At 37.6% G+C, this 20230-nt stretch overlaps 1 protein-coding gene across 2 annotated transcripts in view; it reads right to left on the minus strand.

The window, feature by feature from the left end:
* Positions 1-20230, minus strand: part of Eps15 (epidermal growth factor receptor pathway substrate 15) — a 119551-nt gene that overhangs the window by 30616 nt on the left and 68705 nt on the right. For both annotated transcript variants that reach the window (XM_048351290.1, XM_048351291.1), the window contains exons 13-15: positions 7835-7907; positions 2564-2725; positions 1770-1967 (exon numbers count right to left, since the gene is read on the minus strand). In XM_048351290.1, coding sequence (XP_048207247.1) covers positions 1770-1967; positions 2564-2725; positions 7835-7907 — 433 coding nt within the window. The remainder of the gene's footprint in view (positions 1-1769; positions 1968-2563; positions 2726-7834; positions 7908-20230) is intronic.

The following is a 20230-nucleotide window of genomic DNA, read 5'->3' on the forward strand; positions in this document are numbered from 1 at the left end:
TGTTGGGAAAGGGGAGTCAAGATAGGGGTAAAAACAAAACAAACTAGTGTCTTACACACTGGCATTATTAACCCAAAAAGACCAACAGCCAGTTGTGGTGGTACACATCTGGTGTAGTGGTGTAATTTCAGCATTCAGGAGTTTTAGCAAGATGATCAAAAATTTAAATCAACCAGGGACTACATAGCAAAACTATGTGAAAAAAATTACCAAAACTAATTGAAAGAAATATGAAAAATATGTATTGTTTGATAACCTATATGCAAAATCCCCAAACAATGAACCTATGGAGGCATAAAGCAGATTAGTAGTTGCCAGGCTGACGACCCTATTCCAAATATAACTAAAGCAAAAAAAGGGCTGGGGTATGACTCAAGTAGTAGATAATCCGCCTAGCAAGGATAAGGCCCCTAGTTCAAAACCCCAGTAAAGAAAGGAAGGAAAGAAAGAAGAGAGGGAGGGAGGGAGAAAAGAAAGAAGGGAGGGAGGAACTAAGAAGCAAACTACCTTGAAAAATATCCTATTCACTCATCTGGTAGCATTCTCACTAGGGAATGTATTGTTTATACAGGACTTATATTAGAAAAAAATAGGGGCTGGGGATATAGCCTAGTGGCAAGAGTGCCTGCCTCGGATACACGAGGCCCTAGGTTCGATTCCCCAGCACCACATATACAGAAAACGGCCAGAAGCGGCGCTGTGGCTCAAGTGGCAGAGTGCTAGCCTTGAGCAGGAAGAAGCCAGGGACAGTGCTCAGGCCCTGAGTCCAAGGCCCAGGACTGGCCAAAAAGAAAAAAATATGTGAAATAATATATATTTTTTAAAAAACAGCCAGCCAAATACACAAAAGCAAAAAAAAAAAAAAAACCCCAACTCTCTATAAACTTTTATTAAAAATGGTCAGTTTTCTGGGGCTAAGGAGCTAATTCCTGTATTACAAAAACAGAAGGACAAAGAAATAAGACTAAGCCATGTCTTGCAAGATAAAAGGGCTGTCACCTGCCAGTTAAGGTGGAGAAAGAAAACATGAAAGAATTCATTATATACAGTAACTGAGAACATCAAATGGGTTTTAGAAGACTTTTATTTTAGAGGCTCTTTAAAAGGTTATATAATCAATGACAAACTCCCTTTGCTTCAGTGTGTTCAAATTCACAATGAAAGAAATGGACTATATGAAATCCATGCTCCTATGTAAACATCTCATTTCTACTCTCTATGTAGAAAAGCCTAGACATGAACAAGTAAAGGATCTATACATGGAATCAACCACAATACTCCATATTTATCTATCAAAGAAATACTTCTCTAAAAAAATAAAGCAAAATCAATTTTAAAATTAGAATAAGACATTAGATTATTTATAAAAATAAGTGACACTTATCGAATCTTTTCTAAAACATTTCATAGATTTTTGCCTCATTTATTCTCACAACATCCCTAAAACACAGGAAGCACTAATAGATAATTTTCCATTTTAAGTATGAAGAATCTGACACTAAGATGATTCACCTAGTAAATGGCACAGCCAACATTTAAACCTGGAACACTTAACTAAAAAGCCCACACCATTACCTACTACTCCAATGGTCAATGAGCAAGAGAAGTACAAATATGTGATAATTTTAATGAATCTGGCAATAAGAAATCTAGTTGTATAAAAATGACTAAAAATTAAATCATAAATGAAATAGATAAAGGAGTAGAAAGTACTATTATCTAGCAGGCTAGCTGAGAGTCCATTTCAGCATACTTCTTGCTTCACTTACTGAACTGATTTCCTGCTGTGAATCATGTAGGTGCTGCTGAAGAGGTTCCAGCTGAGCCTTCCCTGACTCCACACTCTCCTCTAATTCTGCTGTTTCTTGCTGCAGTCGGCTCAGCTCTTCTCTAGCTTTGGCCAGTTCTTCTTCATAAGTAGAGATCTGTGATTCTTGACTAGTTATTTCAGCTTTCAGAGAAGAGATCTGAATATGGAGGTGAATGGAAAGAAAGAATAAGGAAAATAAACATCATCAAAATGTTAGTTTACAAGTTTAGTATTTTTCTGATTTTTTTTTATAATGAAAGACATGGGGGAAGGCAGGAGGGTAGTTGAAGGCATAGGTGTCATCAACCAAAATTTGTGGGGTGGGGGGAAGGGCAGGCACTGATGTCTCAAGCCTATGATCCAGCTAATCAGGAGTCTGAGATCTGAAGATCAAGGTTCAAAGACAGCCCATGCACACAAATCCAGGAAACTCTTATTGTCAAATGATCAGCAAAAAGCTCAAAGTGAAGCTCTGGCTCAAGTAGTAGACAGGCAGTTGTGAGTGAAAAAGCATAGGGGGAGATGGAGGCCCTGAGTTCAAGCCCAATAATGACACACCCCCCAAAATATTTCTGGAAAAAAATTGTTCTTCTAAAATAGTATCCTTCTATTTCCATTAAAGAGAACTTGTAATGTCTGATGAGCATTATGCCTCTAATATGCTAACTGCTGACTAGACTGCCACATAATAGAAAATATACTTTCATCTTAAGTGAGGAAAATCAAAGAAGGTATAAACTAAACAGACTTTACCAGCTGGGCCTCCTCTGCACATTTCTTTCTGACTTCCTTGAGTTGTTCCTCCAGCTGGGCTTTCTGTTCATCTAATTCTTCAAGGAGTTCCTGTACTTGCTGCTTCTGGGCTTGTAATTTTTGCAGATTAACATTTTCCCTTTGAACTTCATCTTGAAGATCCTGAAAAACAACAAAATCAATATATTTATTTTCCTTGGGGGCAAGGAGAGGGTAATTTTTCTCTTTTTGGTCCTGGGCTTGAACTCAGGGCCTGGCATTGTCCCTGAGATTGTGCTCAAAGCTAGTGCTCTATCACTTGAGCTACAGCTCCACTTCTGGGTTTTTGGTGGTTTAACTGGAACTTTCCTGCCTGGGCTGGCTTTGAATCACGACCCTATGATTGACCTTCTGAGTAGCTAGGACTACAGGCATAAGCCACCAGTTCCCTAAAGAGATGGTAATTTTTAAGTGTATCTTAAAAAAAAAGTCTTACATTAAATACACCCTCTATTGGTGGATTACAGCACTCATAGCTTTATGTGATCTTCACTTAAACCTCTTCCAGGGGCTGGGAATATGGTCTAGTGGCAAGAGTGCTTGCCTCGTATACATGAGGCCCTAGGTTCGATTCCTCAGCACCACATATGTAGAAGAAGCCAGAAGTGGCAGAGTGCTAGCCTTGAGCAAAAAGAAGCCAGGGACAGGCCCCAGGACTGGCAAAAAAAAACACCAAAGCAAAACCTCTTCCAAAGCTAGATATTCAAGTTGTTTGCTCAAATCTGTACTTGGATATCTGACAGTCTTTACTAATATAGTGAAAATAGAACTTTTGCCATTTCTGCCTACATCTGTTTTAACCTCAATCTTCCCCTTCTTAGTTTTCTCTGCTCAAAAAAAAAAAAACCATGGCATCTTCTTGGACTCTTCCTCTCACATTTCATCTTAAATCTGCCAGCAAATCTGGTATTACTTCCTTTAAGAGATACTAAAAAAATAGGTCATGTCTTTTCTTCAATGCTAGTACAAGTTACTTTAATAATGTCTCTTGGACTGTTGCTTTTCAACTGGGAAAACTGCTTCCACTCATGGTACCTTTCAGCACCTTGAGAACTATTTATAACCTATGTCAAACACCTTACATTCTCACTTGTACACAGGAATGAAAACAGTGGTCTCACAGAAGTGATTACCAGAGTCTAGAAGATGTGGGAAGGGAGGGAGGCCAGGGGAAAGAACAGACAATGTGGTGCAGCTGGATAAGATAAATACCTGCTAATGTAACATAACAGGAGAAATATGCCTAACAATAACTAGCTAAATATTTAAAAATTAGTAGAGAGAATTTTGATTGTTCTCAACACGAAGTAACAGAGCTAAAAGATACAGTATTTACCCTAATCTGATCACTGCACACTGTATTTCACACTGTACCCAATAAATACGTATAATTACTATGTATGTGGAAGTAGTAATTGAACTGGAGGCTATAAGCATGCTAGGCAAACACTCCATTTGAGCCATACTTCCAATTAAAAATATGTTTAAAAAATAAAGCAAAGTAAAACAAACAAAAACATCTGTACCAAATCATATCACTTCTTTTCTCAACACCATGCATGAACTCTCCATCTCATGAAAACCCATAGTCCCATTACTGTCAAGAATGGTACATTAGTACCACTGTAGATACAAAAGATGTTAACTGATTACATATATAAGAATTATTGGGGGCTGGGAATACGGCCTAGTGGCAAGAGTGCTTGCCTCGTATGCATGAAGCCCTGGGTTCTATTCCTCAGCACCACATATATAGAAAAGGCCAGAAGTGGTGCTGTGGCTCAAGTGGCAGAGTGCTAGCCTTGAGCAAAAAGAGGCCAGGGACAGTGCTCAGACCCTGAGTCCAAGCCCCATGACTGGCAAAAAAAAGGAAAAAAAAAGAATTATTAAGGAAATAGGGCTTAATGCTCTCTAGGAGCCTTACGTGAGAAAACAGATTGATAACTCTAAGGTATGTCCATAGAAGGTGAGTAGAGATATCAAGCCAGGTGAAACAAAGCTTCCCAAATATGGTATCTTTCTAATAACATATTGTTCAAATGTCCCAATGATCATTCACCAAAATAACAATCTAGGAACATAAAAAAAATGACAAGGTCTCTGAATTGCTGCATGAATTATACAAGAAAAAAACATGTTCACAGTCGTAAACAACTGAATTAGATACAAATGTACTGTTGTGGGCTCTTAACTCATTCATAAGCCATATGACACATCTATGAAGAAGGTAATATTACTACTCACATTTTACAGGTAAAAAAAACTTATTAGCAGATAGGCAATAACTTGTCCAAAGTTATAAATTAGTAAATAAAAAATTCAAACTAGATCCTCACTCCAGAGTTTGAGCCCTTAACTACCATACTATATACTGTTGACTAAATATATCATACACATGTATTTTTCAAATATACACAGGTTCTATTTCTGAAATAGAAAAACTATAAATTTAGTGTAAATTAGAGTCACAAACATAGAAAGAACTGAATTCAAATCTCTCTGATACAAAATTGTTGATAAAAAAAAAATATATATATATATATATATATATATTTTTGCCAGTCCTGGGCCTTGGACTCAGGGCCTGAGCACTGTCCCTGTCTTCTTTTTGCTCAAGGCAAGTACTCTGCCACTTGAGCCACAGTACCACCTCTGGCCTTTTCTATATAGGTGGTGCTGAGGAATCGAACCCAGGGCTTCATGTATACGAGGCAAGCACTCTTGCCACTAGGCCATATTCCCAGCCCAGGAAAAAAAAAATCTTGAACTGAATTTTCAAGATGGGAGTTCAAGAAATGAGGTTAGAAATTATGAAAGTTAGGAAGCAGATGTTTTATTTTAACTGAATTAGAAAGACTATAAATACAAAGCAAAAACCTCAGCTAGGTTTCTAGAACAAGTGCTCATTAGCATACACAAAAAGTACTGGGTTCATTTATCCCCAGCACCAAAAAAAAAAAGTAAAGCCAACAACAACAACAAAATGCTAAGTCTTCTTAGGGTTTGGAAAGTTTGGTTTTTGTACTTGAGTTATAAGTTCATCATGCATTCACTACATGTGATTTTATTAATATGGAGAAAAACAAGAAAAGCCAAGTCTGGATTAAGCAGATACTGATGCTCACTGAAAGGCCAAAATGACTTTACCTCTTCTCCCTGGTGCCTTCATTTTGGAATTCTCATTAGCATCTCTATTAGGGAGTATAGTCATGTCCAGCATGGGTGGCTCACACCTAGCTGGTCACGAGGCTGAGATTGGGACCATGATGGTTTGAAGGCAACCTAGGCAGAAAACTCCATGGATTCTATCTCCAAAACAACCAGCAAAAAAATCAGGACTGGAGGCATGGCTCAAATGAAACAATGCTAACCAAGCAAAGCAAGCAAGCCAAATCACCGAAGGCTCAAGTTCAATCTCAGACTACCAAGAAATACAAAGGGGAGAAAATGTAGTCATAAGGTAGCAGTGAGGTATATTTTTGATTCTGCTACTAATTAATAGCTGTAATAAATTGCTTCCAATAGTTTTGACTTCCCGTGTCAATCACACATTTTAGATTCCACACAGTTTAAGGTTATCTTACTATCACAGCTAACTAAGAACAAATAAATCCCTGAGACATACTGACTTACAAAGCTTACATAAGAAACCAAATGTTCAAGGATAACCCACTTAACCTGAAATCAACAATGCACATCTTCTAGTGCTTTTCTAAATTAGCTATTTAAATCTCCATTTTAAAAGATGCAGTGGGGAGAAACTAACAGGTAAATGTACTCAAATAACAAAACAGTCTATCACATGAACCATGTACTTTAAAATAGTAACTGGCTAAATTTAGAAGCTGTTCAAGATTATATTAGTGACTCTACTTATTTCTTTTTTATTTCTTCTTCTTTTTTTAATTGTCAAAGTAACGTACAGAGGGGTTACAGTTCTACTTATTTCCTCTAGATTGCAAAACTTCTGTAGATTTTTGTCTTTTTTTTTCCAAATTATTTCCAGCAATGACTGCTTAATATCAATGACTCTTTTACAATTCTTATGAAGGCTTAAAACTACACAGAAATAATGTAATTCAAGTAAGTAATCTTTCCACACCTATCATTGCCAGAAAGAGAAAATATATCGGGAATGATTTCTTGGTTTTCATATCACTTTTAGGAAAATTCCAGTAAATAAATGCAGTCATCTGATCAGAGGATCAACCACCAATAAGAAGCCTCACTGGCTTTTTTCTCAATCCTTCAGTAAATCATTCTCCTTACCCCATACTGGATAAACAACATCGAAACAAAACAATAGGTCTAATAATTTAAGGCTATTACATTTTTTAAACTACAAGAGAATCCAACATACAAGTTACATATTAAAGGCAGATACCCATCCAGAGCTTTTATTGGCAACTGCTACCAGTGCTTTTACATCCAATCTCCTTTATGTGCTAGAGCAGCATTCAGGAAATGGTATGCCAATAACATGGCCACATGTGTTACTTACCTCTCTAAATAAAATACTGTCCAATTTTTTATGTTTTTAATGTTTGAAATACCTATTTTTTCTCATTTCCAAAATAGAAAAAGAGATTTTTTTCTATTTGTAAAAGGTAACTATGTAACACAGTACTTAGTAAAACTGAATTAAATCTCTTTATTAGTATACATTTGTTGTACAAGAGAAGGTTTCAATATGACATTTCCACACACATATGCAATGTCTTCCAATTGAATAAAACCTCTTTACGCCAAAGTTTGACATATTCTGGCTACTAAGCAATTCATAAAACATTATTTTAAATTGTTCTGTATCATCTTCTACCATACCAGAAACAGTATGAAAATACTAGGTCTCCAAACAAAATTTGACATGCATGAAAAAGCAATTTGGTTTCTCATGATAATGATATGGTCTCAATCATTTAATTTTACTGGTATAATAATATGCACATTAAGTTATTCTAATTTACCTTTAATGACATACTATACAGGTAAATATTAAAATAGCTTCAAAACTTAAAATCTACCCTGTAAAATACTGCTTTCTCATTGCAGTATAATTTTTAAAGGCCAGAAATCAAAGCAAGAACAATCATTTTTCAGAAGATAAACATTTATACCACACAGACATGAGGTATTCCCTAGACCTAACACCATATCCACCAAGTAGTAAATATATTTAAAATGAATATTCCTAAATCAGAAAAAGCACAGTGCATTTTATAGTTCACTCACCTGAACCTCACTTGTCCTCTGTTTAATAGTATCTTCTTTTTCCTTAAGGTCCTGTTCCACATTATTCTTTTCCCTAGAAGACCAGCAAACAATGCAAGAATATCTGAGAACATCAGCTACAGCTGGTATTGTTATCCATCCTCCTAATCCTGAATCGCTTTTTAAATACATAGTAAAACATTCAATTTTTAAATGAAGGGCAGATTTTTCTACCCTCTTTCAATTATTTATGGAACAGAAATCAATATAGGCTCTGTTTATAAAAAAAATGCTTCCTCACTAAAATGTGGTGAAAGGAGAATAGATTAAAAAAGGAAGAAGAGAGAAATAATCAATGGAACTGTCTGGTTTCAATGATCTCACTGTTGCTATGGAAATATCATCCAATGAAAACTGCTGCTGAAGAAAAGGAGGAGTTGCATCAGCTCCACAGCTTAACCCTTAAGAATCACTGCCAAATTAGGCAAAAATGGCTAATAGAAATAGTGAACAATATTAAGGAAAAAAAAATTTTCTAAATTGTAATTTTCCCTCAAATCACAAATGCATACCAATGTTAGAATGTAATCTCAGAGGAAATGGAAAAAATTGTTAAAATACAAGTAATTTGATCTATAAAATATCAATCTTCTCAAAAAAGCTATTTTGGGAGCACCAATCAAACTCAATTGATCAAATACAGACAAAGTATATAATGGAAAACAAAAAAGAAATGATAGCATTTATTCTACTCTTTACATCAAACACACTGGATTCTACTTTTACCATGAAACATCATCTACATTCTTATATGTTTTGATCATGCTATGAATCCCAAGTAACTTTGGATTCAGAATTGAAAAAAGAAAGCTATTTCATTTGATATAACATATTTAACAGTTCATGTTTACCAACATCAATTTTCCCCATCCTCCACAGCTTTGTTCCATTTCCACAATAGAAAAGAAACAGCCCACAGAATTCTTCCACAAGACACTTTTGGGGTAGTAGAGGTATGGAAAGGTAAAAGATAGCATCATGGAGAAGAGAGCATATAGCATTTAAGAGTCCTTCAGATTAGCATGGCAGTTCATTACTATATTTCAATTTCTATCCCAGACAGAACCCAATGTTAAGCTTGGGCTCCATTTAGCTCTAGCATAAAGGAAAGTGAGAAAACTGTACCAAAAGAAACACTTAAGGGACAAACTCAATGTTTCATTATATTTCTCACTTTTTTGAAGTGAAATTTTTGAGTGGAGCCAAAACCAACTGTTTGGATATATAGGCAAAATGATCTTAAGATCTGTATGGAAGAAAACAACACACAAATAAAGCTATTTGTCTAATGTTACTTTTCAACACTTGAAATGGCCCAGAAGCTCACTAACCGTTTGTCAGATGGCTGGCAATGTAGGTCCTGATGTCGTGGAGATTTTAAACAGTTCCTTACCATGCGAATCATTGTTGCAGCCAGTTCTTCTCATCCCTCAACCTACTTATTATGCAAAGGCCATCCCCCACTTCTAGCCCTTATCAAATTAGGCAAAACAGAAAAATATAGGGGGAAAATTTGAAAATACCACACAAATTCTGCAAGCTCAATCTTGGAAGTGTTTTCTTTCCTCCTTATGTGAGCAGATGAGTGTTTTCAGTCCTGCTGCAGTATGTCAGAAATAAGTCACATGAAAATCTAGTCCCCTCCCCCTACCCCAAATCCTCAGAGGCACTCTACATAAGGTCAGTATCACTTCAGCTTGGTTTGAGACAGATAATAATAATAATAATAAAGAAAACATTACAAAGTATCATAGAGCAGAACAGCACACACTGAGCTGTTCTTTTAACTCCTGTTACTGACAGTGCCTGCTTAGATCAAATGTGTATGTAGGGAAAATAGGGCTGCTCTTAAGTGAGCTTAAGAAGAATGGCAAAGCAAAGGGAAGAAACTCACTAGGTGAAAAGAAAAAAAAAGAAAACAGTTCATATAAGATTCTGAAGGAGGCTGGGGATATGGCCTAGTGGCAAGAGTGCTTGCCTTGTATACATGCGGCCCTGGGTTCGATTCCCCAGCACCACATATACAGAAAACGGCCAGAAGTGGCGCTGTGGCTCAAGTGGCAGAGTGCTAGCCTTAAGCAAAAAGAAGCCAGGGACAGTGCTCAGGCCCTGAGTTCAAGGCCCAGGACTGGCCAAAAAAACAAAACAAAACAAAACAAAAAAAAGATTCTGAAGGAAACCTGAAGAGTACAAATGTCTGTTTATAACTTAAGGTGTATAGGGTGGAAGAACAGTGAAGATGTCTTCAAACATACCCTGAGGACCACTAGCAACTACATAAAATACAGGAATCTGAGGGTAGTAATTCTTCATAGGATAGAAACCAATTAAATTTAACTTTCTTATTTAGTCAACTAATTTTTGATCTTGTAATAATTCCTTTTGCAATGAAAACCAAGTACCATAACATATATTGTTATACAAAAAATATTAAAAATAAAAATTTGGGTTGGGGATATAGCCTAGTGGCAAGAGTGCCTGCCTCGGATACACGAGGCCCTAGGTTCGATTCCCCAGCACCACATATACAGAAAAAACGGCCAGAAGTGGCGCTGTGGCTCAAGTGGCAGAGTGCTAGCCTTGAGCGGGAAGAAGCCAGGGACAGTGCTCAGGCCCTGAGTCCAAGGCCCAGGACTGGCCAAAAAAATAAATAAATAAATAAATAAATAAATAAATAAAAATAAATTTGGGGCTGGGGATATAGCCTAGTGGCAAGAGTGCCTGCCTCGGATACACGAGGCCCTAGGTTCGATTCCCCAGCACCACATATACAGAAAACGGCCAGAAGCGGCGCTGTGGCTCAAGTGGCAGAGTGCTAGCCTTGAGCAGGAAGAAGCCAGGGACAGTGCTCAGGCCCTGAGTCCAAGGCCCAGGACTGGCCAAAAATAATAATAATAATAATAATAAAGTATGTAAGTCGGGCTGGAAACATGGCCTAGTGGCAAGTGTGCTTGCTTCATATACATTAAACTCTGGGTTCGATTCCTCAGCACCACAGATACAGAAAACGGCCAGGAGTGGTGCTTGGCTCAAGTGGCAGAGTGCTAGCCTTGAGCAAAAAGAAGCCAGGGACAGTGCTCAGGCCCTGAGTCCAAGGCCCAGGACTGGCCAAAAAAAATAAAAATAAAAAAATAAAAATAAAAAATAAATAAAAATTTGAAGCTAGATTGCCAGTGAGTAACGTCTGTAATTCTAGTTATTCAGGAGGTTTAGACATGAAGAATCACGGTTCAAAGCCAGGCTGGCCAAAAACATCTGAAAGACTCAATCCAATTAACTAGCAAAATGTGGGGACTGGAGGAATGGCTCAAGTGGTAGCATGCTAGCTCTTAGCAAGAAAGCTGATCAAGAGCAGAAGGCCTTAGGTTCAACTCCCAGTACCTTGCATAAGTAAGTAAATATACAAACAAAAATGCTCAGTTATATCATTTCCTATAAATATGACTGAAACCTGCCCTATGAATCAGTCTGAAAAATCAAATAATTTCCTCACTGTTTTAGATCATAATGGCATAGACACCAAATCGTTATTTTGTTATAACGGTTTTAAAAAATTCTTTATTGTTTTTATAAAGATGATGTACAGAGGGCTACAGTTACATAGGTTAGGTAATGAGTACACTTCTTTTGGGGTGATATCACTTCTTCACTTGTTCTCTCCCAGTTTTTCCCTCCTATCCACACCCACAAATTGTATAGTTCATTTTCAACATAGTGTTCAGTGAGTACCATTGCTGCATTTGTTCACCCTTGTCCCTTCATTTCTGTACTTCCCCTTAGGCTCCCAAGACAAATAAATGAATGAAGAGAACAGAAAAAAAAAAAAACCTCAAAACAGTAACAAAAGAAAAAAAGCACCTCATTTCCATCTCTTGGAGTTCATTTTGATAAATATTATTTTGTATGGTCACAGGTACATGGGTATTGTGCCTTTCTGTTACACTCCCAAAAGTATCCATCCTCCTTTGGTCTCACTGTGTGTGAATGCCTAGAGACCTGCATGATTTATTATATCCCAGTGTTTGTAATGGCTCCTAACCTCTGTAACTATTCTCTCATTTACAAGCAAATAAAAATATCTAAACATACATTTAGGTGCATAAAAAAATGCCTGTCCTTCTACCTTGTCCTTTTATCTCTTGTTTTGAACAGCTTATGTTTTTTCCAAAGGTGGTACATTCGTAGTGTACACAAAACATTCTATTTAATATTAGTCAACTTAAAAACTTTTCAAGAGTCTGTCACAATAAAAAGGTAATATTCACAGCACAGTATTTAGTTAGCTTGCTTTTTTTTCTAAAGGTAGTGTATTCAAAGTACTGTATTTAGTTAACCTGAAAACTCTTAAAGAGTTTATGTAATAATAAAAAGTAGAATTTATATACAGCTTCTCAAGGACAGATATAGATAGGACAGAAATACTATGTATGTACAACCATTTTGCCCAAACTACCACTTATCTTGGATGTCATGACAGGAAAAGCTCTATCTTAGTAACTGCCAAAAAAGAAAAAGAATGATTTTGGGCTGGGGATATGGCCTAGTGGCAAGAGAGCTTGCCTCATATATATGAGGCCCTGGGTTCGATTCCCCAGCACCACATATACAGAAAAAAAAATACGGCCAGAAGTGTCGCTGTGGCTCAAGTGGCAGAGTGCTAGCCTTGAGCAAAAAAGGAAGCCAGGGACAGTGCTCAGGCCCTGAGTCCAAGGCCCAGGACTGGTCAAAAAAAAAAAAGAAAAAGAATGATTTTAGATTATCTCTCTGGTTTTATTTATTCCTATAATACTTGCACATCTGAGGAATCTACAGTATCAAAGCTAGATAGAGAAGCAGGAATGACGTTTCCTGGTATTAAAAAGTCAACAGTTTTGATTCCATATAGCCTAATGCCTGAACCATGAAGGAAGAAATGCAAGGCTGAAGCTAGACTTTCAGAAGTCTATTGTTGATACTGAGTAAATCTAATACAAAGTGATCAAAAGCTATTCACAAGATCAGGCTGAGGAATCTTGAGACCATACCAATCACTTCCACTTCCCAGGCTCTGTTTATGGGGACAAGGGAGTGAGCCATCTTTCTTTTTTTTTTTTAATATTTTTTATTTTTTTGGCCAGTCCTGGGGCTTGGACTCAGGGCCTCAGCACTGTCCCTGGCTTCTTTTTGTTCAAGGCTAGCACTCTGCCACTTGAGCCGCAGCGCCCCTTCTGGCCATTTTCTGTATATGTGATGCTGGGGAATCGAACCTAGGGCCTCATGTATATGAGGCAGGCACTCTTGCCACTAGGCCATATCCCCAGCCCTGAGCCATCTTTCTTAACTTTCATATAATTCTAATATTATCGTAGAGATAAGTAAATCATCTTCAAAGTCCTTCCAAGATACACTGTTTTATGGTGCTCTATTTCCCCCAAATATAAGCAATTACTGTTCTCAAACCAAAAAACAGTAAAAACTAGAAACCACTGGAAATGAGAAGACAAATAAAGCTGCATTTTTCCAAACTGAGAATTTGTAAAAACTGTTCTGGGGCACATTTTCAAGTCTAAAAATACTGTTAATTTTCACCATATAGTCCTCAGTAAGGCATCTGGGTCTTAAAGGAAGCAAGAAAATGAACTTAATCTGGAGACCTGGATTCTAGTCTCCCTATGCTGTGAAACAGTTATCCTCTTAATTAGGTTACTGAGCCTTTCAGAGGCCAAGGCTTATTTTTCTCATGTAGATGCTAGTATCTCTGAGGTTTGGAAGGTTAAAAATACAAGATTTAATGTAATGAAGCAAAAGGCAACCTTTGAGCCTAAATGTTAATGTTACTTAGAACACTTGATGAAGTAACTTTCAAAAATTGGCGGGGCTGGGGCTATAGCCTAGTGGCAAGAGTGCCTGCCTCGGATACACGAGGCCCTAGGTTCGATTCCCCAGCACCACATATACAGAAAACGGCCAGAAGCAGCGCTGTGGCTCAAGTGGCAGAGTGCTAGCCTTGAGTGGGAAGAAGCCAGGGACAGTGCTCAGGCCCTGAGTTCAAGGCCCAGGACTGGCCAAAAAAAAAAAAATATATATATATATATATACAAAAATTGGTAAAAGGGATTACAAAAAAGAAAAAAATAATTTCAGCATACATAAGCATTAGTATCTCTTCCCCCCAAATCTTATCTATTCAAAATAATCTATTCTCTATTTTTAGAAACTCACTACATGGGTTCAAGTCACAGAATTTGAAGAAAAATCATCCAAAATTTACATATTGGTTCCATTGGCACCAACAGCCATTTGTTCTGCCTGGCCCTTCCCTTGTGGGATCCAGTAATCTTTCTACAGGATAGTATTCTCTTCCTCTTTCATCTAATGTTTTCTGCCCATGTGTTTCAAGCAGAAGAGGCCACCTTTTTGTAGATTCTCTCAGAGCAAGAATTGACCAGGGATGGGCTCCTGACCCAATTTTAACCAATTACAGTATCTGACCCAAGTTTAACTAATTACAGTATCTCGATTCACAAGTACAGTAATTAAGAATGTCCCTGTGACCAAACAAAAAGGCAGAATCTCTACCTAGGATCTCTTTGCGTGAAGCTAACAAGAGTATTATTGCCAATCTGGTATTTTCATTCCTCCCCCTCCCCCTCCCCCCCCTCCTCCTTCTCTTCTTCTTCCTCCTCCTCCTCCCCCCCCAGTCCTTCTCCTTCTTCTTCCCTCTCCTCTTCCTCTTCTTCTTTCCTCCTCTTTCTCCTCTTCCACTGCTGCTGCTACTACTACTATTACTACTACAACATAATAGAAGCTAGGATTTATTAAGCACCTACTACATGGTTAGTATTAGGGTGATAAACACCTAATGTGAATTATTTCATTCATTTTATGAAAAATCACTCTTACAGAATGATGAAGACAGGCAAATGTAAGTCTAGGAACTACTAGCAATTGTCCCTGTTTAAAGAAAAAGTAATGTTTTAATACATGAAGCTGAGATGAAAGGCAGGGATAGAGTGAGTCTTGGTATGGCTTAGGCTCTGCTCCTGACACGTCTTGTAACAGTTAATTTTAGACAACAGTACCCAGACATGTAGAACAACAACAGCATAAATATTAAGAAGGTAATTTTTAGGTGAGATTAACAACTAAATCAACAGATTCTACTGAGTAAAGCACATTATCCTCCTTAATGTAGGTGAATCTCATCCAGTCAGTTGAAGGTTACAAAAGATAGGAGAAAGACTGAAGTTTCCTGGGCTGGGAATATGGCCTAGTGGTAAAGTGCTCGCCTCGTATACAGGAAGCCCTGGGTTCGATTCCTCAGCACCACATATATAGAAAAAAGCCAGAAGTGGAGCTGTGGCTCAAAATGTAGAGTACTAGCCTTGAGCAAAAATAAGCCAGGGACAGTGTTCAGGCCCTGAGTCCATGCCTCAGGACTGGCAACAAAAACAAAGACTGAAGTTTCCTAAGAGAGAATGAATACTATCTTGAGTTGCAGTATCAACTACTCCTTGGGTCTACAGGCCTGCTAACAAGTCTTGGATTTCAAAATTATCAGTTACCAAAATCATGTGAACAAACTCATCAAAATGAATCTCCTCCTGCAATATTACACACACACACACACACACACAACACACACACACACACACACCCCTATAGGTTCTGTTCCTATGAAGAACCCTAATATACTTTCCACCTATCCTTGTTCAGCCAAGTACATGTAGTCATAAAATTCCTTATTTTGCCTAACAAACTCCATTTAGGTACGGTATGCCATCTTTTTAAAACTTTAATTTTCTTCTCTTCAAAGAGAGATGATAAAACTTGTAGCTCACAGTTACACAGGGGATTAAATAATTTAGCCAGCACATTTAATAAACATATTCTAGAAAAAAGTTGAATAACAGTATAAATATAATAATAAAATAACAACATAATATAAATTACAGGTATCTACTTTATGTCAGATTTAAAATTGGTGTAAAGAGTGAAAGAGGCTAGGAATATGGTAGAGTGCTTGCCTCGCATACATGAAGCCCAGGGCTCTACCACTAGTCCATATTCTCAGCCCAGAAGTATAGCGTCTTAAAAATCAAGTCACATCCTAAGGATCCCTTGCAAAATGCTATTTATTTGAAATAGGGTCTGCTCTGTAGCTAAAGCTGGACTTGGACTCACTGATGTCTCCCAAGTGCTAGGATTATAGGCATATCCCACCATGCACAGCTTAAATTAAAAAAAAAAATCAGTTCTTGCATGACTGAGGTAGAAATCTGAATGTTTAGTAATACTGTATCTGACTACCTGGTTTCAAAGAGAACTGATTCAGCTATGTTGACCAATAGTTACCAAGAAGCTACTCAGTAAATCTTGTGCTCTAAGGGATAAAATAGGTATTAAGAATGAAGAGGGCTAGGAATATGGCCTAGTGGCACAAGTGCTTGCCTCATATACATGAAGCCCTGGGTTCGATTCTCCAGCACCACATATATAGAAAATGGTCAGAAGTGGCGCTGTGGCTCAAGTGGCAGAGTGCTAGCCTTGAGCAAAAAGAAGCCAGGGACAGTGCTCAGACCCTGAGTTCATGGCCCAGGACTGGGGGCCAAAAAAAGAAAAAAGAAAAGAAAAAAAAAAGAATGAAGAGGACATGAACAATGAACAATAATTACCTACTTGAGAGTGTACCATGTTCTTAGGTCGCTGGTAAGCATTTTACATGGTATTAGTTATATTTCTATTTTACAGATGGAGTACTTAAGGTTGGGTAAGTAAATTTGATCAAATTATATCAGATCATTAGCAACCTGATTAAAATGCCATGATTGTTAAATTCTACAATATATTGTCTCATTCTTACTTCTAGAAAAGATAGTCTTTGCCATCATATAAACTTCAGTCTACTGCAGGAAAGAAATACAGTTCAATATTTTAAGTGCTGTGTAAAAAAGAAATTGAATGCTTTCTAAATTGAGATAGATATAAGGGAAAGCTTCAGGGAAATAAAGACTTGTTTGACATTTCATTTGGAAAAATCAAGATAAAAATCTAGTCCTCAGGAATGTTGCAAGAATTCAACAGGATAATTTATAGAAACAGGTATACCACAACACCTAGTAACTATGTACTAATTACCCTGTTTATTGGCCCAAGACAGAATAATGAACATGCCCCTGACAGGATGTGGCTTTTTCTTTCCCATTTCTTACTAAAAGAACAGAGAGACAGAAAGGAAGTAAAAGCTAGCAGAGACAAAATATTAACTCCTGCCTCAGCATATCACCAGGACCACACTATTCTAAGTGATTGAAGTAATTTCTCAGTATGTGTCATCTTTCCTTTTAATAAGAACTGGTAAGTGAAATTGAAAACATTTTATCTTCAGAGTAAGGATTCTTACAAATGAGACTATGGAGAGTTTTTAAGGGTCTAGGAACTCTTTAAATAAATGTAAAATAGTATATACATGGATAAACATGTATACTATATTATTTCTAGAGACAAGGATTAATACCTTACAAGAGATTTTACAGGGAAATCACTAACACAAAGATAGGTCTATAATTCCATGATTTAGCAATTCCACTTCTGGAAATATGCCCAAGAAAACTAGAAGTAGAGCTCAAAGAAGCGTTTGTTTTCATTATTCACAATAGCTAAGACACAAAAGCAAGCTAAATTTTTTTTTCTTTTCTTTCTTCTTTTTTTTTTTTTTTTTTGCCAGTCTTGGGGCTTGAATTTAGGGCCTGGGCACTGTCCCTGAGCTTCTTTTGCTCAAGGCTAGCTCTCCACAGTGCCACTTTCAGTTTTTTCAGTTTGTGTGGTACTAAGGACTTGAATCCAGGGCTACATTCGTGCTAGCTAGGCAAGCACTCTACCACTAAGCCACATTCCCAGCCCAACAAGCTAAATTTCAATTGGCAAATATATGGACAAGCAAAATGTGATATATATGCACAATTTAATATCATCTAGTCTTAAAATTACGGAAATTCTGACTTATAACACACCACAGATGAATCTGGGGGGGAGGAGGGGGCATTAAGTTAAGTAAAATAAGTTAGTCACGGTGGCCTAGTGGCAAGAGTGCTTGTCACATGAAGCCCTCCCTAGGTTCAATTCCTCAGCCCCACATACATAGAAAAGGCCAGAAGTGGCGCTATGGCTCAAGTGGCAGAGTGCTAGCCTTGAGTAAAAAAAGAAGCCAGGGCCAGGGATCCAGCCCTGAGTTCAAGCCCCAGGACTGGCCAAAAAAAAAAAAAAGTCAGTCACAAAAAACACAGTGCATAATTCTTCTCATTGAGGAATTATATTATTCAAAAATTATGAGACAAAAAGTAGGATGGTGGTTTTCAGAGGTCAGCACAGAGTGAGGGGGATGGGGAAGTCAGTCTAATGAGTATAGTTTCAGTTCTACAACATGAAAGGAATTTTGGAGGTGAGTATGGTGACAGTTATATAACATTACAATACTCACAAAATGCTTAATTAAGACGATAAATTTTGTATGATAAATTTCACACAGTTTTAAAAATTGGTTAAAAATTATATGCCTTCAAATTATGAAAGATAAATCCATTATGATGTCTCACAAGCATTAATATATAAAAACCAATTCCTATGGTTTCCAAACTAATCTGCTACAGGTTGAATATTCCTTATCTGAAATGCTTAGGACCAGAAGTGATTTCGATTTTGTAGTTTCAGAGTTTTAGAATATTTGCAGAGACTAAACCAAGTGAGTATCCCTCATCCAAAAATCCAGTGTTCCAAAATCTGAAACTCTAGGGACACACCATCTATATCCAGATCCTTTACTCTATTTCACCATTTAATAAATGGCTTCTGTTATGCCATCAACTCTATAGGAATTAAGCTTGGGAAATATTCTGGTATATATATCATATGCTGACTCATTCATCTAGTCAACCAATTTTTTCTAGAACTCAATAGTATTAGGTACTATAAGAAACTATAATAATGGGCTGGGATATAGCCTAGTGGCAAGAGTGCCTGCCTCGGATACATGAGGCCCTAGGTTCGATTCCCCAGCACCACATATACAGAAAACGGCCAGAAGCGGCGCCGTGGCTCAAGTGGCAGAGTGCTAGCCTTGAGCGGGAAGAAGCCAGGGACAGTGCTCAAGCCCTGAGTCCAAGGCCCAGGACTGGCCAAAAAAAAAAAAAAAAAGAAACTATAATAATATAACAAAGGATTAATCCTTTGTGCTCAAGGCTAGCATTCTACCACTTCTGCCAGAGCACCATTTCTGCCTTTTTCTAAGTAGTTTATTGTAGATAAGCGCATGTTCTTTTCTTTTCAGGCTGGCTTGGAACCATGATCCTCAGATCACAACCTCCTGAGTGGCTAGGATTATAGGCATGAGCCAAGGTGCCCAGCCTGAATTGTATTTTATGTAGTATGGTCCAAATAAAGGCAGGAAAGGCTCAAAGACAATCAATTAGGAGGTTTTAGTAGTGATCCAGATCAAAGGTAAAGGCTAGAATGAAGATAAACAGTAGAACAGAAAAGACAGAATTCAGTAATATTGAATAAACTACTTTTTCAACTATTATAAGCCAAGCATTAAAGATATAACAATGTATAAGCAAGTAATCCCTACTGCGGAGAAGGGCACACTTTAAAGGGAGATCCCTCTAAAAAAACAGACAATCTATGCTGGAAATGAACTTTACAACTTGGAGGTAGGGGGGTTGGGGTGAGGAAAATGGAAGAAAAAGAGGGAGGGGGTAATTGCTTGACAAGAAATGTACTCATTACCTTATTTATATAACTGTAATCCTGTACATCACTTTTTTTTTTTTTTTTGGCCAGTCCTGGGCCTTGGACTCAGGGCCTGAGCACTGTCCCTGGCTTCTTTTTGCTCAAGGCTAGCACTCTACAACTTGAGCCACAGCACCACTTCTGGCCATTTTCTGTATATGTGGTGCTGGGGAATTGAACCCAGGACCTCATGTATATGAGGCGAGCACTCTTGCCACTATGCCATATCCCCAGCCCCTGTACATCACTCTTACAATAAATTTTTCTTTAAAAAAAGAGTAGGAGAGTAAAAAGGTAAAGTAATCCGAGAAGACATCCCTTTACAAAGAAAATGATGCTTATGGTAAATTTAAATGATAAGAAGGAGGGAAAGGTAAAGAATAAAGAGGAAGTTGGTGCTGGTGGCTCATGCCTACAGTCCTAGGTTCTTTTATTTTATTTTATTCTTTATTGTCAAAGTGACAGTTTCATATGTAAGGCAGTGAGTTCATTTATCAACTTGTTACCTCCTCCCTCATTTTTCTAATCCTAGGTTCTTATGAGGCTGAGACCTGACGTTCTAGGTTTGAAGCCAGCTCACCCAGAAAAATC

This window comes from Perognathus longimembris, chromosome 7, assembly GCF_023159225.1.
Source record: "Perognathus longimembris pacificus isolate PPM17 chromosome 7, ASM2315922v1, whole genome shotgun sequence".
Lineage (NCBI taxonomy): Eukaryota > Metazoa > Chordata > Mammalia > Rodentia > Heteromyidae > Perognathus > Perognathus longimembris.